This window comes from Bactrocera neohumeralis, chromosome 5 (assembly GCF_024586455.1).
Source record: "Bactrocera neohumeralis isolate Rockhampton chromosome 5, APGP_CSIRO_Bneo_wtdbg2-racon-allhic-juicebox.fasta_v2, whole genome shotgun sequence".
In the NCBI taxonomy this organism is placed as follows: Eukaryota; Metazoa; Arthropoda; class Insecta; order Diptera; family Tephritidae; genus Bactrocera; species Bactrocera neohumeralis.
The window spans coordinates 28,060,084-28,083,292 of NC_065922.1; the positions used below are offsets into that span (position 1 = coordinate 28,060,084).

The 23,209-nt window shown below is 37.2% G+C and overlaps 6 protein-coding genes across 6 annotated transcripts in view; 2 read left to right on the forward strand and 4 right to left on the reverse strand.

The window, feature by feature from the left end:
* The window catches only part of LOC126759737 (trithorax group protein osa), a 125,119-nt gene extending 113,054 nt beyond the window's left edge, over positions 1-12,065 (forward strand). The window contains exons 16-17 of the transcript XR_007667070.1: positions 11,652-11,711; positions 11,779-12,065. The gene's annotated coding sequence lies outside the window, so the exon portion shown is untranslated. The remainder of the gene's footprint in view (positions 1-11,651; positions 11,712-11,778) is intronic.
* LOC126759755 (bleomycin hydrolase) lies at positions 20-5,046 on the reverse strand. Its single transcript, XM_050474857.1, has 8 exons — positions 4,830-5,046; positions 1,761-1,948; positions 1,442-1,687; positions 1,237-1,374; positions 922-1,170; positions 631-857; positions 438-558; positions 20-374 (listed from the first exon to the last, which is right to left on the reverse strand). The coding sequence occupies exons 1-8, from the start codon at positions 4,831-4,833 to the stop codon at positions 162-164; spliced, it is 1,386 nt and encodes a 461-aa protein (XP_050330814.1). The 5' UTR covers positions 4,834-5,046; the 3' UTR covers positions 20-161.
* On the forward strand, positions 5,487-7,345 carry LOC126759758 (uncharacterized). The gene has a single exon (XM_050474861.1). It carries the CDS (start codon positions 5,678-5,680, stop codon positions 6,944-6,946), a length of 1,269 nt encoding a protein of 422 aa, XP_050330818.1. The 5' UTR covers positions 5,487-5,677; the 3' UTR covers positions 6,947-7,345.
* On the reverse strand, positions 7,050-8,919 carry LOC126759783 (uncharacterized). The gene is made up of 2 exons (XM_050474892.1): positions 8,673-8,919; positions 7,050-8,584 (listed from the first exon to the last, which is right to left on the reverse strand). Exons 1-2 carry the CDS (start codon positions 8,811-8,813, stop codon positions 8,105-8,107), a joined length of 621 nt encoding a protein of 206 aa, XP_050330849.1. The 5' UTR covers positions 8,814-8,919; the 3' UTR covers positions 7,050-8,104.
* LOC126759752 (U4/U6.U5 tri-snRNP-associated protein 2) lies at positions 9,208-11,104 on the reverse strand. The gene is made up of 4 exons (XM_050474853.1): positions 10,983-11,104; positions 10,831-10,914; positions 9,609-10,764; positions 9,208-9,546 (listed from the first exon to the last, which is right to left on the reverse strand). Exons 1-4 carry the CDS (start codon positions 10,993-10,995, stop codon positions 9,300-9,302), a joined length of 1,500 nt encoding a protein of 499 aa, XP_050330810.1. The 5' UTR covers positions 10,996-11,104; the 3' UTR covers positions 9,208-9,299.
* A 372-nt stretch (positions 12,066-12,437) lies between the features above and the next one.
* The window catches only part of LOC126759790 (uncharacterized protein DDB_G0284459), a 504,946-nt gene continuing 494,174 nt past the window's right edge, over positions 12,438-23,209 (reverse strand). Inside the window, exons 10-12 of the mRNA XM_050474902.1 lie at positions 15,236-15,876; positions 14,745-15,157; positions 12,438-14,707 (exon numbers count right to left, since the gene is read on the reverse strand). Of these exons, the coding sequence (XP_050330859.1) occupies positions 13,136-14,707; positions 14,745-15,157; positions 15,236-15,876 (2,626 nt within the window). The 3' untranslated portion in view covers positions 12,438-13,135. The remainder of the gene's footprint in view (positions 14,708-14,744; positions 15,158-15,235; positions 15,877-23,209) is intronic.

Here is a 23,209-nt window from a genome sequence, read left to right on the forward strand (position 1 = left end):
TATCTATAATGCAAAATAATTTTATTTTGATTTATATTTAATCCGTTTTTATTTTGCATTGTTTGACGAATGTACACAAACTATTCAATATATATTTATGTATTTATGTATAATATATATATGTATAAAAGTATTACGCATTTTTTTCAGGTGTATGTATATTAAGCTAGGGTGCCCATTGGGTCCCAAGCAGGAAGCACAATTGGTTCCATGTCGAAAACTTTAAGAATTTCGGGTGGTACGAATGACTTGTCAATCACAACTTCGAAACCGAATTCCTTAAACCATTCAGCGGTCATAACCAAATAACCCTTTTCACCACGGTCCTCACCCCACGAGTTTTCAACTCGCAATTTCTTTACTTCACCATTTTCCTAAAGAGTAAACCGGACAAATTATTATATATTAAATAGATAGGAAAAACACATTAAACTCACATCTAGGGAGACTGCAGTGAATAACATGGCATGGGTCATGGCTGATTCTCCAAAAATTAGGCGATCGGCCTTTGACAAAGGCGTTTGAATATCAACATCAAAGACTAGTTTAAAGTCATGTCTGTTGAGAGAAGAAAATATAATTATATGTATTAATGCGAAATGTTATATTTTTTAAAATTTCGATACTAACACATCCAAATCTTCAATGCCCTGCTTTGATGCAAAGCGTTTACTGACTTCACAACCAAACCAAACAGCCTCACCGGCTTTTAAGCTTTCAGCTACCAGCTGCAGTAGTTTCTCAACCGGTTGATTATTATAAAGCACTGGGCGGCCACCCACCACATTGCCAAGACAATCCACTGTGTATGTTTGGTCATAAAAACTGGATGGGCGTGGATCATTTACTAAACATACCTGTCGAATCAAATAAAATCCAATCACTGACTTTAAAATCATTAACGAGCAAAGTTAAATTTACCTTATCTTCCACATTAAAAACATTTTTAACGTAGTTTTCGTAGAACTCCAACGGCGTAACTGGGCCAATGGATTTATAAGCTTTGGATTTGTCATAATACTCCCAGGTGAAGCGTTCTGATGGAATGCCCAAACAGATACCTACTATCTTGTAGATACTAGCCATCATTTCATCAATCTTTTGAGTAACCTCTTCCGCGCTAGGATTTTTAGCCAAAAGATCACGTAAGACTTTGGCATATTCACGTAGCTAAAAGACAAAATGTCAAATTGATTCAACTGTTTCTTGCACACATTGTTTTCACAATATATTAACCTTGCTCTTCAATATGGCATTCATGCGCATGCTTGCCTCACAACTGTAAGTCTCTGGAAAACATTTCTTTGGCATTAAACCATGTTTGGTTATTAAATTAACTAACATATCCCATTGGCCGCCATCTGAGGTTGGATCCTGATACAACAAGAACAAATAACGAATTAAACTCAATACAATCATAAATATAACAGTAAATAATTACATTTAATAAAAATGAAACTAAACGGCCGTCCACCACTTCTTGGCGCTGAGCTGTCTTTACAATATTATTGAGAAAATAATTGCAACGCTCAATTTTGTCCCAATAAAATAGGTAACCCTGAGAAAATTCAAATTCATCTATATTTAAACTTTTCATAAATGGCAGGCGTATGCAATTTAGCGCAGCAAAAAGCCAACATCGCCCGGAACTCTTTTGATTGGTAATAGGTTTGCCTTCGCTCTCCACCTGAAACAGAAAATCAATAGCATTCAAAGTTACTAAGAAAACGACGAATTTTGATTTATTTGTTTGCGCTTACCTTGTAAGTAAATATATGATTAGTAGTTTCGAGGGATTTGCGCGACAAGCACACATCAAATGGATCCACTCGCGAGCAGACATTCTGTGCAAGAATGTTCTTCGGTTCGCTGTAGAAGTCCTTACGCCATTTGTCCAGTTTCTGCGGTGTAATCGCATTTGGATTGCTGGTAGTGGTGTTGGTGTTGGCTGGAAATAAAGTTGCGGCAGTTGAGTATTTTGCACGAGTAATGCCCAATAGTTTGTATTTGTAAGTAAATATGGTCGGTAAACGGTTTGACAGTTGTTGACGCCGTATCGTAGAGGTAAAACGTAGTGCAACTGAGACCAACCCACCCGACAAACGGCGGACGCATACAATCGCCAAGCCATGATGGCAAACACATTTTCATGCATATAGCAATGGAATATAAAAATAAACCAAAAATATATAGATGTAAAAGATTAAACGTCTGATTGGCTTTGTTTGAGTGATAAGCGTAGAAAAATTGGAAAAGAGTTAATTTTGGTTGTGTTTGCCATAATTTATGTACATGAAACTTGCATAGTACATTCATAATGTATGTATGTTTGTATGTATGTATATACAAAACATTCAGCAACATATGTTTTTTATTTGTGCAGCTCACGTTCATTTTCATTTATTATGTTTATTCTTTGTCTCTTCACTTTTTCTTGCCAATGTGCAGTTGGAGGTCAATAAACTTCTAAAACAAGAAATTGTGGCACACATTTTTGAATTTTAAAGTCCCAAGGTCATTTCGCTTTTGCGATCATGGAGCAAAAATGTGACTACAGTTAAGACTGTGTGGTTATGACTTATTTCGATGTTTTGGTAATATACGCATGTGCATATTATGTATGTACATACGTTCATATTATGTATATATGTATGTAACTACATAATATCATTTTAGAATTAAAATCACATGAATATTCCGTTTCTTTAAAATTTACAACAATAGGAATAAGAATGGAATGTATGTATGTATGTCTGATATGTGGGCGTATTAGCGTTGCAATTAACGTTTTATATGTTATTGTTTTATTTTAATTTCATCCAATGCAATTAAAGCTATACTATGTATAGCTAATTATTATCTATACAAGTTTATATAAAGTACACAGAGATTATAGATGGCTGATAAAACAAGTCTGTAGTAGAAAATGAATATGCTTGTTTGTAAATGGTTGATAAAAATGTTGCCATAAACAATTCATACAATCTTATCTGAACTGCACTTGTGTTTATCCGTAAAAAGAGGAGCAATCTAAATATTTAATTTGTATGCACACAAGGAGATGCTAACGACTCTTTAACCAAAGAATTAAGTTAATAAGAAATAACTTTAACTCCATATTTTATAAGGTCTCCGACGTTATTCTTCGGGGTTTTACAAATTTCGTGGTAAATAATTAAATATTATACCCTTTACCAAATGTGTATATGTATATAAACTCAGTTCTAAACTTAGTTGATTAATTAATATTATTAATATTTAAATTAATACTTAATAACCATTAAATAAGAAATCTGTATATACATATGTACATAAGCTTGTATGTACATACATATATGCACATGGCTTAGACAAATATACTGACTGAAAAATACTTTAGTCATAAATTGTGATGAGATCTTAAAATGCTTTGTGGGATGACTTTAGCACCGCCAATTAACATTGCTCACAAAATCGTCGCTCTCTAAACAAAAACCCACGCTCGGTTAATACAAAAGAAAATTTTCAGCAATATAGAGAATTAACTTGTGTAAATAATAAATTGCAAAATAATAATCTAACGAAGTTTTGCGTAGATTTTTAATGAAATCTTTCTAAAATGCATAAATAAACGCCAATATATACAAACAGCGATAAACAAGTCAACAGCTGAAGGAAAATAAATAATACGGGCATATGAATGACAAATAATACAAACACAACAATGGGACTTTAACAATAAGTAAATGATTCGAAAGGTATTGCACAGACTTAATATGCAAAAATTATAGTATAGAAAATTGCAGTGTGGGGCGTTGCATACCAATCGATCAGTTGGGCACAGTTTTTTATCAATAGTTCATTTTGACAACATGAAGTGGAAATAACAGATGCAATAACCTACTACGAATAATGACCAAAGCTTAACAAAAAAAAAATAAAAATATTTTACGCTGGTGGCGACAAGACCGCAACGTATTGATTGTAAATACCAGCACCAAAAATGTGTTTCAATTGTCGTTTCCACCACAGCTGCCGGTAGAGATTCGACATGTGTATACTTATGTATTGCTGCCGAGTGCAACCGTTACAAATGAAAACCAGTTTTTTGATTTGCACGTCAATATCAGGAAAGCACGGCAACAGACAAAAACAAAAAAACTATTATAAATACTGCGAAATCGGGCAGTAGAGTGCTCCTAAACCGTGATCGTACAGCTATAATGGAGGCAGCAAGACAAAATATAAAAACAAAAGTGAGTAAACAAAGGGTTCCGAAAACACATAAACGTGTGTTGTATACATATTATGTATGTTCATGTGTATAGTGAATGAATGTGTTGCACCCCAGCCAGTTGGGAATGAATTTCTACATGGTGCCAGAGCAAGCGGGGGGTGTGGCTGTTGAACAAAGAGCCAGCGGCAGTTGGCGTCGCGAAGCTGGCTGAAATTGGCTCTTCAGTACACTACACCAACACTATCAAAACCGCTGCTGCTTTTGAGGATGTCATCGTCTTGCCATCATCTAAGCAAAGCGCTACGCAGAATGGAAAGAAATTAATAAAGCACACAAACACATACATATGTAAGTAAAGAAAGCAATGAAGGGGCCGCAAAATACAACGGAGCAAAAAGCAATTCACTTCGCGAAATTTCAGAGAAATTTTACTTTCAATATCCAGCATTGCTACTTTCATTTTCATGACTGTTTACTTGTTAGCCAAAAAGAAAGGATATTATTATTTTTTATATATGTATGTATGTACGCCTTTCTTTTCCCTTTGCTGAGGCATACGTGTGTGTATATGATTTCATAATGTGCTTAATTAATAGCACACAAATTTACTTACACATTTTCCTTTTTTGTTGGGATATAAAACGTTTAACTTAGTAAATTAAATATGTTACAACGGTTAAGTAAATGCACTTTCAGCTTAATAATTTTTGGGCTAACACCAAAACGGGGAATTCAAATAAAAAGAAATAAATCACTTTTACTTCCACGATAAGCAAGTCAACAACAAAATGAGTTGCGCGACCGAAAACGACAGAACAATGACCAAAGAAACACCAAAATATATACACTTTGACAACGGCGCCCGCGCCAGTAGTGCCTGTTACAAAATTTTCCCGTGTAGGGGAAAATAATTATAATTTTAAAGTGATTTAAATTTTTGTTTTAATTTAAATAACTTTTGTGTTAGTAATTGAATTCGAATTAGAGGATATAAAAGTTTTCAGAATAACCAAAATAGAGATTCCATTTCAAATTCCCAGATTGTACCAAATTACATATTTGCTCTTTTATAAATTATTTTAAAAATTTGTTAGTGTATTTTTAGTTTTTCTTCGGATAAATTTATACAAACATATATTTATATCAACCGTTGAGTCCAGTGCTATAATATTGATTAATTGAGGGTTCAGGACTAAACTTGGTAGAAAAAGTCTAACTGAGCGGCAACCTTTTTTTTATTTTATCATAAACTGACAACACTCAATAAAACATAAAAGCAAATGTCATTAAAAACACGAATTTGCAATCTTAAGTATTGTCAAACGTGAGTAGTAAAAAAAAGTAAACGTAAACAATTCGTCTATCAAATTGTTTTTCATAAAATAAATAGCAGCAATATCGAATATTGTTTTATATAAATTAATGTCTCGAATTTGGTATTTGTAAAGTAATTTGCAGAGCATGTCTCTGCGGTACGTTTGTGTGGAGGTGCGCCATAACCTCCGTTGTGCCAATGTATTCCTCCAGTTTGACCACAGTCTCACTGAAACGGAATTCTTAAAAATTGTTGTAGAAAACGATGCACTGACCTTTCGAGAATACTCAACAGCGACCCGCGTGGCGCTCGGTAAATTTTTTACCGCGGAAGCACGTACTATAAGTAACTTGACTGTAGAAGAGTGCAATGCCAGTTTTCGTTTAACTATAACCAATGAACCTGCCCAAGTTACTACTGATAATACAGAAAATGAAAAAGATAATAAAAGAAAAATCTATATAACTCCAAAGCCAAATATCGAAGAAGGCAGCCAGCACATAGTTTTGTGCAAGAATTGTAAATGTGAACTGAGTACTACACTTCAATGCCAAAGAGTTCGAGAATTTCCCTCTGGATCTATAGACGTAAACGAATTTTTTTGTCATCATGGACCGAAATTCGATGAAGTTTTGGTGCCACAATTAACTGACTTCTTTTATGGCTTTCAATTTGTTGTACTTAATTCGGAGTTGGCACAACAACAGGTCAAAATGAAGGATAAACATGTTTACTGTCGGCGATGTTTGCAGTACCTGGGTGAAAATATACTCAACGATAATGCAATGAAATTATGGATGGACACATTGCTTTTAAAGTGTCAGCCTAACGATAAGGATGATACAATAATAAATGTTGTTAACGAGAAAGTCACACCAACATGTCAGCTTTTACACAAAATTATTGACGATACTCTAGTTACAGATGTTGCTGGGGAACCATTGCTTCAACAGATGCACTTTTGTAAAGTTTTGCTGGAAGCCACCTTTCCGTGCCGAAAACGCAAATATCTGCTATTGCAAGTACTGGAAAAGCAATTACAGGTGCTACGTAACACAAAACCATTGGCTCATGGCAGCCATAATAATAATAATGTGCTGCAAGTGCAACTTGAGCAATGCAAAAGTTTTAAATTACTGTACAGACTGTTGGATGAAACAGAAGATGAAGGTGGAGGTGATGACAAAAGAGGAGAAAAAGATAGTGGTGAGACTAGCAGTGCCAGTAGTACTAGCAGCGATAGCATGCTCCTGAAAAATTGGAAAGAGGATATGTCTATACATGTACTAAAGGTATCACCTACACTCTTTGGCACATTACTGGACGAGTTGGATGAAAATGCTTTATTGCTTCCTGAATTGTACCGCTATACGCACGACCATTTTCAATTGAGTTATATATTCTATGAAGATTAGAAAATTAAACTTAAGTTTTGACATTAAATATAATGATATTTCGTTATTATAAACGTGACCATGCGGCCGGTTCAAATATCTTAAGTGTCAATATACATATGTATATACTTATATACCCTTTTATTTATGTTCAAGAACTTGCAATACGCTTACTTGGCTAAGATTGTAATTAACATTTAACTAGTATGATTTGTCTTTAAAATCTTAACACAATCAGGAGGGTATAATTTTAATTGCAACAATTTAAGAGACTTGATAAGTTTTACTCTCTAACATTAATTAGTCATAATTTCCCCGATATATTCTAAGGCAATGATATTTTGTTCGTGCCAGAGCTAAAACGAAAACTAATAGAATTCTAATAAAAATGTAAAGCTCTAAAATTTTTCAGTACAAAAATTAATGTTTTGTTTATAAACTAAAATCCTCACGTTGACAATCATGCTGTTTCGGCGTATTCGGAGGATCACCGCCGCCTCCAGTTTGCATGGCTTTTGTTTTTGTGGTGTGCTCTTTTATAACGATAGTTTGGAATATACTCGATTCCTTCAAGCGATTACAGAAAAATGTAAATAAACGAAATCTTCTGTGCGCGAATATGTTTGCAAAATTTAAAGAGAAAATTGTAAACAAAGAAAATTAAATGAAAATGCTGTCGATGCTTGTTTGTTGTATATGCCGTCAAGCTTTTAAAATTTTTTCAAATTTCAATCATCATAACTCAATCGTTCAAAGTGTTTAAATTTCTTTTGTTTAAAGTACTTTGGTGTCATATTTTTCTATTGATATTATTGGATATCTTAAACAATTATTATGTCTTTTTCTTTACTTTAGAAGCCTTTAAATAACTAGTAAATTATTTTCATCACTTTGTTGTTATTGCTCATGCAGACAAAATTATATTTAACCAAAGGTTTTATACTTCTTTTTCTGCCATACATGCTACATATTTATCTTGTTTTGCCACCGATATTTTGAATATTTTTTGGGGTATATATAGTACACAAGTTAATAATACAGATATTTGAATACACTTAAATTAGTTTCTTCGCTCTTCGGAAATCCCTCTAAACTTAAAATAAGGATAACTATTCTCTCATATGTATCATAATCTTTGCTATACTATTAGTTTGCGTCCCTATTAATTCATTCAACACTTTACTTTGCCATACGGCTCATTTGTTTTGTTTGTTCCGACATTGAAATTTCCGCATTATCGGCCTTGTTAATTAACGAGTCTAATTTGTCTAAATGTGAAGTCATTTTCTTCTGTATATCCATTTTCGCTGCCCTAATTTTCTCCGTTGGTATAATAGGTTTTGTTTCACCTTCAAATTCCTGATCTCGCACATTATCAAGATCCTGTGTACTATTTGTATCGGAGTCGTTCTTCTCATCATTATGTTGACCACTAATGCTGCCTCCCGTTGCGGTGGTATTACGTCGACTAGCAGTTGCGGAGGTGGATGGTGTACCATCTGGCAAATCTACTGAGCCTCTTGCAAATATATTTGATAGACTACCACAAGCTGTTTGCTTGAAGCGATTTAATTTCTGTTGTGTCGATGATAATATTGTGTTCAACTCATCCAAACGCCCACCAACATTACGCATTTGGTCTTCCTGCTGCTCGAGAAGCTAAAAATAAAAATTTCCTTTCATATAATATATTGCTTACTAAATGCATGTACGTATGTATGTGTGGTGGTAAATTGCAGCTCATTACCGCAGCCTCGGCGGTTTCTAATTCCTCTTGTTCACGTTTCAAGCGCTCGGCACGCGCCTTCTCGAATTCCTCCTCATTAGGTTTTTCTATGCCTAACAATTCTGCTCTCATACACTCGTATTCGTAGGTGCCTTCAGCCATTCCGAAATTGCAATTTAGTTTTGATTTAATTTGAGTTAAGCGTAAATAAATTCACGTTGCGTGATGTCGTCTAATGTTCAAGTGACAATCTTTATTTTGAGCAATTGGATCGATTTTTTTGTCGCCACATGCCTCATACACCCATAGCGGTCAAGGGGAAATAGTGTGTGTGTAGAAAGTGAAAGCGTTGACGATATTACAAATGCCAGTTAAATAGTAATAGATGTAGGCAGGTCAACGCATGCGCTAATTTCGTCATTCAAATTTAAGATTGAATGCTTAACAATAACAAATTATCGTTTATATTTTTATGTTGCTGTGAAAGTAACTACGATTTATAAAAATTAACAATACTTTTGTTGCTTGTCTTTTATTAATTACAAAAACTTACATATTTCAAATTAAATTTCTTATATTAAAGATTTTTAATTTAATATATTTACTTAACTAAGCAGATTTCAATTTACATACACATGCTACATTCGATCAATCGTTATTTCGTTCATAAATCTGTATGTATGACTCTGTAAGTGTGATCATGGGTGGCAAAATTTCCGTTACATGCAAATCTTGCATTTCATACCACTGGCCGTTGGCTTTATGCAAAATATGCGCTCGATAAGTGCCCTTTTTCGGCTCACCATCATGCACAATATTTGCTACCAAATTATATTTGGTATTTTTGAGTTGTTCACGATTCTTCATTGACAAAATATCGCCAAAGTCCACGTTTCTGCAATAGTTCAAAATTTAAAATTTATAAACAAAGAATAAATAAGTAATAAAACTACTTACTTGATCGGAAAGTTGACAATGGTTGGATTCTTCTCCAAGAAGAAAGTATTCTTCGTGAAACGTTTGATATATAGTATAATATACTGTGGCAAACGCGTGATTTCGAATCGCTTCAAAAAATTATCTTTATATGTGTTGTACTCCTTTTCGGTCGTCCCATTAAATTTTGCGAGTAATTGATAAAGATTCACTTGTGGTATGATATTTTCGCGAAATTCGTCGGTGAACAGCGGTGGCGGGGGCAGGTCGCATGTTAGGTATAGAAAGTTAGAATTTTCACATTTCTCTTGATATTCCTCTGTAGCTAAAAGTAACGATTTCTGCGTATCATCCAGCTCTACTGGCGGAATTTTACGCGTATAAATTTTCATTTCACCCAAAAAGATTTTGTGTATGATGGAAGAATCGGGCTTTTTGTTGCCTTTCAACGCACGATGTAGCGTATGCAAGAACCAAGATAGAAAATCAATGGGATCACCTTGTTCCGTTATTTGAAAGCTCTTATTAGACCACAACACTACTGCCTGCAACATTTCATGCGGCGACACGTGTGCCTTAAAATTTCGTGGGTTCCACATTTTTCGCATAAGTTCACCGAAACGTTGCACTAGGTTAAAGATAGAATCACCAGGTGGTCTTTTTATTTTAGCGTAATTCTGTTCACGCAGGTAGTAATCGCGTAAAGGACCCACGTGTGATAGCGCGTGCAGCACCACGTTACAGTAGTCGTTCGCTTTTATGTTATTTAACCCCACAACACCGGGTAAATAAAGGGTGCCGTCGACTGTGCGTGAGTACTTCGGTTCGGAGCGATCCAGCTGTCTTATATCTTTGGGTTCAAAAGTGGGGTTCAGAACATATTTGATGTCGTCTAGCGAGGAGTCAATAATTTCATAATTATCTGGCAGACAGTAGAAGCGTAATGTTTGTAAATTGAGAAAAACATGATGCGCCTCCGACACGGAATGTGTATAAGCGTGCGTATTTGTGCCGCGCCCTTGGAAATATTTGCCGCAAACCAGACACGCGTAAACGTTTATGCGGGTTAGCGAGATTGAACACAACTTTTCAAAATCAAAATCTAGTAAGTGGCGATTAATCGTATCCAGATATGGACAGACACGATACTTTGGATTAAACGCAGACGGTTCAAGTTCTGTAATTAATTCAGTAAAATTTGTAATATTTGCGAGAAAACAAACGCATTGCATAGTGTTCTTACCGTACTCATCATGCTCTTCCTTCACCTTGCCATTTGCGGCTATCTTTGGCTCCACCTTCGGCTTTTTAGCCACCGGTTCAATACCTTTAGGAATTAAAAATTGTTTAATATAAAATAGATTGAAATAATAGTGCTTTTATATTCATAATCACCATTTGTTGACATTTTAATGCTTTAATAGGCTTTAGTTATAGAATTGTTTATAAACTAGAAAATTGACGATCAGCTGATTTTGTCTCATTGGACTGTTAACCAGTAGTGTTTCGCTGTAATAAAAATTTCCCTAAAATATTAAAAGGGGGAAATATTGCAATATATGTGCCATTCTATGCATACGATTAGAAAATAATTTATTTATAGGTATATGTTCAATTAGACATATAAAATCACAAATGTTTGTGATGGTTAAAATAACAAAACAAAAATATTCCCTAAAGTTTCCTAATTACAAATAAATAAAAACTAAAGTCTGGCATCCTTATTTCGGATAATGGCATAGAAATGACTAGTCAGGCGGCTAGTTTACAGTTACTGGGAGCAGTTATGCAAATTAGTTGTTCTTTAGCAATAAAAGGAAAACCGCATAGTAATTGCCAAAATAATATCAAAAAAGTAAATTATTTAAGAATAAGCCGAAATTGTCATCTGTATATCGCTTTCACTTTATATACATACCATGAGTGAGCAGAAATATATTTTTTACTAAAAGTAAAATATCTTCATTCCTAGGTATGCACGTGGAACAAACTAAGGAAAATATAATTTATTAGAAAAAAAAGTCACTTAAATTTAATTTTTACACATTTTTTCTTTTTTTCCAGGTGCTGGTGCTGGTGCTCGTAAATGCGAAAATTATAGGAAATTGAGCGGTTTAAAACGAAGTAAAGTATAATTTATTAAAAAAAAAGTTACTTAAGTTGAATTTTAACACATTTCTTCTTTTTTCAGATACTATTGCTCGTAAATGCGTAAATTATGGGAAATTGACCGGTTTAAAACGAAGCAAAATACAAAGTTTGTGAGGCTGTTGTTGCAGTAGAATATTTTATTTCTATTGTCGGATATTGAAAATCGAAAATTAGCTATTGGCTTGCTTATTTTACGCTTTTGGTACAAATTAATTAAAATAAAACGCTTTATAGTTGTGGGTTTAATTTATTTTATATTTATTTATTTGTATATTTAAAAAAAAAAGTAATTGTAAAAATAAATATAATGCTTATTTGGAAGTTGGAGACGTTTTCATTTTATTTTATTGAAAAATTCCTCAAAATATTTAATAAATGCGGTATTTCGTTTTGAAGCATCTGGCATCACTCGGTCCGGATAAAAATGCAACAACAAAAACGTGCACTGTGGCACCCTACTGTGCGATTATGGGCGCCTGGTGCATATGCTGCATTTACAAATTCGAATTAGCAGGCGGCATTTTTGCAGGGCGGCTGCTTGCTGGGCACTTCTGCGTGCCTGGTGTAAATGGGAGTTGCTGAAATTTGGCGTTTGTGCACATTCACTGTGCGCAGCAGAAGTGTTGCATACTTTTAGGGGTTTTATTTATTTTCTCACCTGCGGGTTGATTTACGTGTAATTTGCAATAAAACGCATAATAAATGGATTAGATATATCAACTAGACTTCTTTATTGAAAATTTAGGTTGTAAAATAACATTTTTTCTTCAAAGTAACAACTAATCAAATCGATTGAAGAAAAATATAGATAATACATACATTTTATGCAGAAATATTGTAAAATGTGGGTACAATTTTTGACGTTTTATAAAAATTACTGCAAAAATACATACATATAGATATTAAATATGGATACATACATGAATTTAAATATTTGCGAGTACGTATCTATATAACAATTTGCAATATTTTTAATTTAATTAATTTTCGTTGATTTCTCGATAAATTTAACTAGCTTGTTCGTATAAAAAGGCACATTATCGGTAATGATTTTCTTGTTTTGACTAAACTTTTAGAGACATACATATTATATATTCCAGCAATGCTTAAAACATTTTTTAGCGCTCTAAACAGCTGGAAATAAGTAAATACGTCGATTATTTATAAATTTGATACAATATATGATTAAAAATATTAAAGAAATTTCAAATAGCTTTTCACATATTACAAATTGTTCATTGACTGCAAACAATTTACCAAATACTTGCTGCCATGCTGCTTTAAAATTTCTCTGCTTTTCAATACTTATGCTAAATTAGTATATTATTAGTAATATTACAGTGAAATCAAGTATGTATTTCCAAATAAACCCTAAACCGCATTTTCGATATCCTTTTTTAGTATGGGTTCACGGCCGCCAAGCCTACGCGCCCACCGGCGCGCGCAAACACCGGCTCCGCATAGCTGTGACGATAGCCTTTTGTAAGATTGGCGATACCCTTTGTATTCGGTATCGGCGCACCGGTTGTGGGTGGTGGCGGTGTGGGTGAAGGATAGTAATCTGTATGTTTTTCAGCTGGTCGGCGATTCGCGCGGTGATCTGGCGGACCTGCTGCGCGCACATCAGGCGAGTACTCACGTCTCAATGGTTCGCGATGTCGCTCGCGTTCGCGTTCGTCGCGTACATGTGGCGCGTCACGTGAGTGATCACGTAGGGCGCCGCGCTGTTCATACCGGTAAGCATCACGGTAGGGATCACGACCATCTGTCATGTCGCTGGAGCGTTCACGCATTATGCGATGCGCGTCGGGTCGTTTGCCTGCTGATTCCCGTGGCGCACGCATATCTGGCGCGTACTCTTGGAATGGGCGCTCTCGGACATGTTCGCGCAAATGATGTTCACGTGGCGGCATCATTTCGCGTGGTGGTGGCATGTTGCTCTCCTCCCACAGTTGACCGCGTGATCGTGAGCGCGAACGTGCAGCGATTGGTTGCGGTGGGGGCGAGTCATCGAGGCGCTCCTCATCACTCCAGTCGGCATATGAACGTCCGCCATCTGCGCGCTCTACTGAGCCTCTTCGTCGTGGTCTATAATCGGTCATGTCTTTCTCTTCGGCCAGATCGTATCGACTGCCGGTGCGTTCCATAGCGCGGAATTTGTCCTTGGCATCTTTGAAACGATCCTTGGGTGTGACATCGGGTCGTCCATTTGAGGGTGCATATTCCAGTGGCCGTCCCTCATCATTGAGCCGCTTTGTGTACGATGATTTGCTATGCTGTGAACTGAGTTTCGTGTGCAGCTCTTCCTTCGTTGGCGCTACTGTCGCCGGCTCCACTGTCCCATCAAAAGCCTTGTAACGCATGGCGGATGACTTCATCATCTTCTCCATGCTTTGTATGTAGGGTAGGCTTTCAGGTTCGCGGTATGGATTACGCTCATTGCTGCGCGAATATTGCTTGCGCTCGGGTTCACGCTCTCGCTCGCGTTCACGTTCCCTTTCCCGTTCGCGCAAACGTTCTGGCTCTCGCTCGCGTTCATTACTGCGAGTGTGGCTTAATTCTGAACGCTCTGGCGAGTGTGTAGTACGATGAGCAGCTGCATATTTGTTATGGCTTGCGGTTTGTTCAAAAGGCAGATCGGCTGGATCGACATAACGATGACGACCCCCATAGCGCTGTGCTTCGTCGACAGCAAATGACTTGGAATGCTTCTTTGCGGCATATTCGATGAACTTCTGTTTATCTGTTAAGTTTTCCTTGCGATAGTTGGAGGACGGATGTACGGGCATATGATCGCTAGCCGGATCCGAGTCATTAAAGTCCTCGCCATCATCTGGTTTGTGTTTGGCAAATCGCGGATCTGGCGTTTCACGTTCCAGTGAAAGTTTTTTGTTTAATAAACGATTGATTTCATTGTATTTATCAGTGTCGCGCAGTTTTGGATGCTCGCGCTCGCGCTCACGTTCGCGCTTCACGTTCGCGCTCACGTTCGCGTTCGCGTTCTCTATTGCTGCTAACACCCCCGCCGCCGCCTCCACCGCCACCATCGGCGCGGCGATGATAATCCTGTTTGGTCTCGGCCTGCATGACGCGATTAAATTTCGCATCGTAATCAGCTGGACGCATTATGATTGGCTTGATTTCATCCTCGCGCGACCAGCTCGCGCTCGACGGGGTCTTCGAACGTGAATCGCGTTCGTGTGGAGGTCCAGCAATTTTCTCGCGATGCGCGCTTTGACGCGGCGTATAGGGCTTAGCAGGTAAATCCCGCAAATAACTATCCTCTGGTGGTTGAACGGCGCTCTTGCGATTTAACTGCGGATGATGTGGAATTATGGGCGGTGATCGTTCCATAGCGATCTGTGACGGTTTGAGCGCGATTACTGAGTTATCCGCTTCATTAGACCACTGCTCATCCTCTGCGAAAGAAGAAAGATAGGAAAAGAAGAACGATATCAGTAAATTACTTCAATTGAATTTATCTCCGCTAAACTCACCACTCGAACTATTTAAATCCTGCCGCTCTGGGCTTGGCGCCAAATCGGAACCGATGCCCGATGAGCCGCGCGAAGAAACCTGCTTGCCACCGACAGGCACTGCTGTCTCATTGGGTGTAGCGCCGCCCACAATCAATGCATTACGACAGCGACGCAGCTCGATGGCCGTCAAATTACCCTTGGAACGATGCACTGTGTCGTAGTCGCGTGGCGGCAGTAACAAAGGCGGTCCATTACCATTCAATTTGGCACGCAGCTCTGCGGCTAAGGAGTCGAATAGCTCGCTAGTGGGCTGTGGCAGTGGCAGTGGTTTTGTGGTCGCCGTGACAGGCGGTGAACGCGAAACGGGCGAACCGCCGCTATGCTCTTCGCTGCATTCGGATTCGCGTGTACTATTGCCGGTATCGCTGCCCAACGACGAGCTAAATCGTTTCGGTGACGAGTCATGGCGGCGCTGTTGTTGTTGTTGTTGTTGCTGATGTAGCAGTTGTGACTGCGGTTGTTGTGACAAATAATGTTTGGACTTGCTGTTGTTGTGTTCGTTGCCGTGACCATTGCTCGAAATGTGGGCAGCAGATTTGCCATTGCTGCTGTTGCCGCTGCCGCCGCCGGACGTGGGCAATGGCGGCAGGATGCCCAAACTGCAAAAGTAAAGGAAACGAATGCGCATGAATGACAGTGTAGAAGGAATAACAAATAAAAAAAGAAAATTTTACAAAAAGGCATTGCAATGTGGCAAGTAATATTATAAATCGGCGACACGTCGGCAGGTAGGCGTGTGTTAAGTGCTAAAAAAAGTTACGGCGCAAGTCACACCAGATTACCAAAAGCAGTTGCAATGACTGCCCGCCAGCTAGTGCTCTTCCGTCACCTGAAATTTATGTGCGTCTCCGAGCATCGGCACTTGCCGAAAGGCGGCATAAACAATGCCCGACAAGTGGGCTTGCAGATAACATGAACATTTTTTAGTTTGTTAGGGTGGTTCTATTTTTCCATTAATTTATTATTACTGAACAGAAAATTAAAAACTAATCTATTGTTATTGTAGTTGAAATGTATCAAAGTTGTTTCAAAGAATAAGAAAAGGAAGAAGTTTAAGTGGAAGGCTTTGAATAAAGTTATATCCAGATCATTTTGAGATTACTGAGGGGCTTGACTACCATACGTTCGTAAGGACTAAGAGAGCTAAGGTTAAGATATCTTGAAAATTTAGTGTCCAATTGGTAGCCTTTGGCTGGACTGTCGTAGGAACGGAGGCAATTTCCTCCACAGCGAGAGTACTTGAGTGTCGTGAATCTTGAAAATGTGACCTCAACTGTATTCGAAAATCGTCGTATCTTTTAAATTTTCAGATTCTTTCATTTTGGTATATATTTTGTGTAGGAACAGTCAGACCCTGATCAAAAGTCCTGAATCTATTCAAAAAGTAACGCTGATCATACCGACTGTTGCGTATGGAGCGATGGTTCGGGCTTCAAAAGCTTCGCAGTCTTTGGTAAGATTGTAATCACTGAAATTGCAAAGACGTGCCTGCATCTGCGCATCGCGTGCAATGCATTTGCCACATGGTAGCAGTAGAGCCTGGAACTCACACAGCTCCACCAAGTTATCAAATGACAGAAGGCTTTGTCAGAGGGATGTCGTCGCAGCAAATGAAGGCCTTAGGTGATGAAAACACCTTCTCCCGAAAAGGTTTTACAAAGAAGTTTAAAGTTACCCTGGGCAGTAATGCTGAATGGAATGACTCCACTGCTGAGTGATAACGTTATTAAGTGTCACACTGACGGCTCAAAAACGGCATTGCTGCAGACCTCGTTGGACTGCCTACCAAACTTTCCATACCTTTAGGGCGTTTTCCGAACATTTTCCAAGCAGAAGTCTTTGCTCGGTGTGTAGGGAAAAACCTCCAACGCAACTATCGCAATGAAAGTATCGCCATAGTCAGTGATAGTCAGGCGGCACTTAGCCGCTCATTTCGCAACCAAGTGCACTTCATTTGGGTTCCAGGTCACAAGGCCGTGGCCGGAAGCAGCTGCTGCTAGTACAGATGAAGCAAATGTGATGTTACAAAACCAAAGTCCAAAAAACCAAAAATCTAAAGTTCTTTGTAGCCCCGTAATTTGATATACATAAACCACATTTAGCTCGAATTAAGATTACTTAATGAGGAAAAAGGATCTTTTATATATGTATGTCCTTGATTTGGAATGTTCAGTTTGTATGACAAAAAATCCTGCAATACTAATACGGCTGTTTAAACTGACGTTGAGTAGAACCGGGAAGGACCTCTCCGAGCCGTTCGATACTAAACGAGTTTTCAGGCTCCTGGAGAAAATAATTTGAGTTACAAAGCTGAATAGAGAAGGTGTATATTCTATAAGAGTGTAAAGCTGTTGGCTTACATAAATGATGATAATGATATCATTGGCCTCAATAATCGCGCCGTTAGTTCTGTTTTCTCCAGGCTGGATAAGGAAGCGAAGCAAATGGGTAATCGTCCCACTTGCGACTTGGCTTTCACGTCGCTGTTGAGAGTCATAACTTCGAATCTCAGATAATTTCGTCTAATTTGGAACCGGCATTACCACCTCGAAATCCACGCAGAATAACTCTTGCCAACAGGTGCTACTTCGGACTGAGTAGGCAATTGAGAAGGCATGTCCTCTTCCGATGAACAAAGACCAAACTCTACAAGTCACTTATCATCCCCGCCTCTTATATGGTGCAGAGGCATGGACTTCCTGAGTAAAAAGAACGTTTGCGATATTTCGCGTATATAAAGCCTGGCAGACAGACAGTCTACGTCAGTTAAAAAGAAGAAGAAGACAGACGGTCATGGCTAAATCGACTCAGCTCCTCACGCTGGCAAAATTAATACACCCTGTTCCGGGTATAAAAAGTGCAGCCTCACGTTCAACTGAAAAAGCCACAATTCGATGGTAGGCTGGTAGGCTGGTAACATGTTGCACGTAAATGCCTGCAGTACATACACATTTGCATGGATTTATATGAATGTAAATTCGTGGCGACATTTACCATAGACGAATCGGCAATAACTTCGCAATACTCTCAAATTGTATTAATGCAATTTACGAGCAAACAATCGAAGAGCAAGCAGCAATCAAATGTCGCCAAGCGTGTTAATTGCGCTGCTCAAAGCCGAGTTTAGAACGCTTTTCGCGGGCATGATCTTAAGGCACTACTTCTTAGTGTATAAATGTGCGGATTAAGGTTAAGTTGTTGTTTTGGGTTTTTGGTTTTCATGGCAATATGCACATGTTTAGCGTTGGTTTAAGCTTTAATAGCACTTGCTCATAAAATCGTACTTGTTCGTAGTAGGTGCACGAGAACTGCGTGCTGCACGCTGCACCTTAAAACAAATCAGCGCCGCAGTGATTACATCATTTGCTCATTTAACCGAATATTATGGATGTATTTATGCAGGTATTCGAGCGCGTTTGTTTGTGCAGCAATATGCATGCAAGTCTGCGCTTTTGGCACTTTTGTGTGATCTCAGCCAGTTCGCCGGTCTTGTCGCAATGCCTAGTCTAGCCTCACTTGGCCTGGTCTGGTTGGTTTTGGTCTTTTTTTTCGTGTTTTCCTGCTGTCTTCTGACTGGCAATGCATGTTGGCGTTCGCGTTGACATTTTCAAGATGCCAATTGTGAGTTGTTGGCGAAACGACGCCAACGACATTGTGTGAAGTCAATATTGAATTTCAAATTTGTGAATTATTTTTAGTTGCATTACAAATGCCGATTTGGAATTCGCGATCTATTTGTGGGTAGTTATTGCAGACAAGTTTCCCATAATGTACATTTTAGGTGGTTTGAAGTGATTTGAAGTGGTTTAACATATACAAATATCATTGTAAATTTTTAAGTGTATGTGTATTTAAAAAAATATGACATAAACTGAGCTAAATAGCAGTTCTTTGATGGGTTGAAGAGGCTGTAGAAACCGGAATTAAGTGGCCGCAGCTGAAATGATTATGTCTCATTTATTCTCCTTTTAAGCTTTCAGACATTCAGTCAAATATCCATTTATTTTAAAGCGCTAATCGGAAAACAAGTTCTTAATCTGAAATTTTGGATTTTTTATAAAAATTATTTTGAAAAGAATTGCCGAAATTTGACGAATATTACATAATATCTATATATTCGTTGTTTATAAAAGTATATCGTCAGCTAAAATGCAAAGTAACGTAACATCACTTTTCATTAGTTTACAGGCGAAGGAAAAACGTTTTAATAGAAGCCACTCCTATTGCAACACAATTTGACTTGTGGTTATAAAATGGTTATATATTGGTTATTATAATGGTTATATTTTGGTTATTATACACTCATAAATTTGAGTTTAGGTTATAAAATGGTTATATTCTGGTTATCTTAGACTAATAGTGAAACGAAATTTGAGTTCTGGTTATAAAATGGTTATATTTTAGTTATTATATCTGACAACGGTTTTCGATTTTTTTTATCATGCATTGTTTTGCATTTTAGGTGACACTATGTACAATTTTTAATATTATTTCGACGTATCTGTCAAGTTTTTGAGGTATCCCACAAAATTTTGCCGAAAAATAGTTTTTTTTTTAGATTCAATCTTCTATTGTCTAAATTATGATATAGGTATTTAGAACTGATAGGTTACCTTTGATTGGTACAATATTTTTATTTTTGCGTGAAATTTGATCTCAATATGTCAATTAGTGCACGAATCGTTTGTTTACGACTCGAACAGTTTGTCTGGCGATTTTTATCATAAAAAAAAATAATAACAATTGAATACAATATTTGGTTTCCAATGGAACTACGGCTACGGAACCGTTGAAAATGTTATAGAAGTGTTTTGGGAAGTCTACTTTATCAAGTACACAAGCATTTGAATAGCACAAAGCTTCTAGTTGACGTTGCGAAGTCATAGAGATAGTAGCATAGGAACTCAACACTTCTTAAGGAGCAACTCAACCATTTTGGTTAATGTTTTGGGTATGAAACGTGCCAATGCAAGACTTATATCAAAGGACCCGAATCTTTTGAAAGCAATCCGCCTCGTGGAACCCATGAGTCCATTGAAGTCATTAAATGCCATTCTCAGAATGCACTGGAGGCCATCCCAACTAAGCTTATAACAACTGTATCGAAAATTGGATCAAAGGTTGGCATTACTATATTGAGTCTATTTTGAAGGCATTAATAAATATTTATTATAAAAAACAAATGAAAATGTAGTTTTTTGACATTCCGGGTAAAAGATCTGTAGAGCGATGAAATAATGGAAAATATTGCCCAGGACCATGACATAAGCAGCCATAACATCGCTAAGAAACTTAACATCATCATCAAATGGCAACAATTTAAAAAGGCACGAAGCTCGATGTTTGGGTACCACCAATTTGTACAAAATTTAATGGACCGAATTAACGTCTGCAATTCTTTGCTGAAACGAAATGAAATCGAACCATTTCTAAAGCCAGTGGTAACAGAAGACGAAAAGTGGATCAAATACGCACAATAATGGGCGAAAAAGATTATGGTCCAAGCGTGGTGAAGCTCAACAAATGGTCGCAAAGCCAGGATTGACGCCTCGAAATGTTATGCTGAGTGTTTGTTGGGATTGGAAAGGAATCATCCACTATGAGCTGCTCCAGCCTGGTCGAACGATTGATTCTACATTTTACTGTCAACAATTGATGAGTTTGAAGCAAGCAATCGAAAAAGACCGTCAGAACTGATCAACAGAAAGGGCTTCGTCTTCCATCAGGACAACGCCAGACCACACACATCTTTGATGACTCGGCAAAAACTGGGAGAGCTTGGCTGGGAAGTTTTGATCCATTGGACTACCATTTATTTCGGACAATGCAGAGTTCCCTTAATGGAGTAAAGTTGGCTTCAAGAGAAGCCTGTGAAAATTACTTGTCCCAGTTTTTCGCCGAGAAACGAGAAGTTTTACACTGATGGAATAATATCTTTAGCGGAAAAATGGCAAAAAGTGGTCGACCAAAATGGTACATATCTGGTTCATTAAAGTTGTTAATAAACAAAATATATATATAAGTTGAAGATTATAAATACGAAAAGACTTTTTCGACTACCAATATAATGCCTGACGATCATAAGGTTCATATTCTGTTCTTGATTTGCAAGTTTAATAATGTTTGGAACTCTAACAGATATAAATCAACCGTTAAGTAGCAGTGAGAAATTCGGAGGATTCTATTTCATTGCTCTAAAACTTAGTGATTATGATTATGAAGTTCTAAATGATTATTTTTACTCGATTAAGAATTTAAATATAAACTACAAAAGAGTTGTAATAATAGTAAAAAAATTATAAAAAAATATAGAAGGATGGGTTTTAGGACAGTTGTACACCATACATCAATAGCGATGCTGTATTTTCTTATAGTGATATTTATTTATCATATAGTACATATGTAAGTATACATACATATGTACGTAGTTCCTCTCACAAATATTGAGCAGCGCAAATTCGCTTTTGATTAACTGTTGTTGTAACATTATTGTATTATTGAGGAATTTCGCACATTCTCAAAATTCACAAATCTGAATCATTGGAAGAAATGATTACACAGAGCTGTGTGTTGCCTACCACGATGGTGTCAAGTGTTAGTGTGTCAATTGGTGCCAAATATTTCTATACATACGAGTATTAGTTATGATTTTCACTAGCGCCCACTTAGCAAAATTGATGTGTAGGAAACATGTTGGCAGAAAGGAGAAAGCGCCAAGTTATGCTTGAAACAAAAAAATTGCGCCCACAGGGTTGAATCTTAAGAAAACTTGAATACACTTGACAATTCTAAATAGAAAATAATATGCGTGTTTGTAAATATATACAGTAGGGTGTCCTAAGGTATAATCAAATTGTTTTTCCGAAAATCAAAACGAGAATCTCTAATTTTTTGTTTTCTTTTCTTAAACACATATAAAATAATATTATTGCGATTGAATCATGACAACCGTAGCGACTTGACACCGAAAATAATATGTATGTAATGTATATATAGATGTATATCGTCACCTAAAATGCAAAATAACGTAACAACGCTTTTCATAAATTTACAGGCGAAGAAAAAACGTTATAACAGAAACCACTCATTTTGAAACAAAATTTGAGTTTTGGTTATAAAACGGTTACATATTGGTTATATATTGGTTATATCTGACAGCAGAAGCTGAACATTTTATGCTACGTAGTATATTTAATATGATGATTTGTTTAATGATACGTTGTTTTGCGTTTTAGGTGTGGCGATAATCTTTTAAGTACGATGGAAGGTAATTCTGGGTGCATGCGAAATCATTGAAATAAAAATCTTAAAAATTATAACTGTAATTGTAATTAGCACAAAAAAAGTATGAGCATTAAAAATGTCCGTTATATTTCGGCATTTTCAACGTGATTAATTATTCAACTGCAGCTGGCATTCGTGTTTGCTGACTCTCCATTTAGACAGTCGACGAAAATTCAGCAAAAACTTCACCAACAACACAAACTTCTTCTCTTTTGTAACTTCCCATTATTGCCACAATTAATTAATGACACTGTCATATAGGCAAACACGGCATGCAGTCTAATGGAATAGCGGTAAATAATGCAATGAAGTGAAAAAAGTCCCAAGCACACATGAAACTTGTCGCAAAAGCCGTTGCCGTGGGGGCACACGTTGCATGCCACACCGCATGAGGAAGAACTGTAAACAGCGTCAGGCAGTTGCATCATAAATGACGGGGATTGCGGTAAACTTGCCTACTTTAAAAGCCACCACGAGGTTGACGTGTGTGGCACTAAAGTGCAATCAATGCGCATTACTTAAAAAGCCAGTTTGTTTTTAAAACAAAAGTTTTCGAAATTTGCATATTATTTTTGAACTGTTAGACTTTATTATTGCAAGATTTGCAGTAATAATCACTTCCGTGTAAATAACCATGGCTGCGAGGAA

Bases quoted from the DNA above. Each gene is read 5' to 3' on its own strand.
- LOC126759758 (XM_050474861.1), top strand. From the start codon at position 5,678: ATGTCTCTGCGGTACGTTTGTGTGGAGGTGCGCCATAACCTCCGTTGT.
- LOC126759755 (XM_050474857.1), bottom strand. The intron at 1,171-1,236 runs GTTAATATATTG...TTTGTCTTTTAG, and splicing joins ATGCCATATTGAAGAGCAAG to CTACGTGAATATGCCAAAGT. The intron at 858-921 runs GTAAATTTAACT...TTGATTCGACAG, and splicing joins TTTTTAATGTGGAAGATAAG to GTATGTTTAGTAAATGATCC.
- LOC126759783 (XM_050474892.1), bottom strand. From the start codon at position 8,813: ATGGCTGAAGGCACCTACGAATACGAGTGTATGAGAGCAGAATTGTTA. The intron at 8,585-8,672 runs GTAATGAGCTGC...TTTTATTTTTAG, and splicing joins TAGAAACCGCCGAGGCTGCG to CTTCTCGAGCAGCAGGAAGA.
- LOC126759752 (XM_050474853.1), bottom strand. The intron at 10,765-10,830 runs GTAAGAACACTA...AATTAATTACAG, and splicing joins GGAAGAGCATGATGAGTACG to AACTTGAACCGTCTGCGTTT. The intron at 9,547-9,608 runs GTAAGTAGTTTT...GAACTATTGCAG, and splicing joins ATTGTCAACTTTCCGATCAA to AAACGTGGACTTTGGCGATA.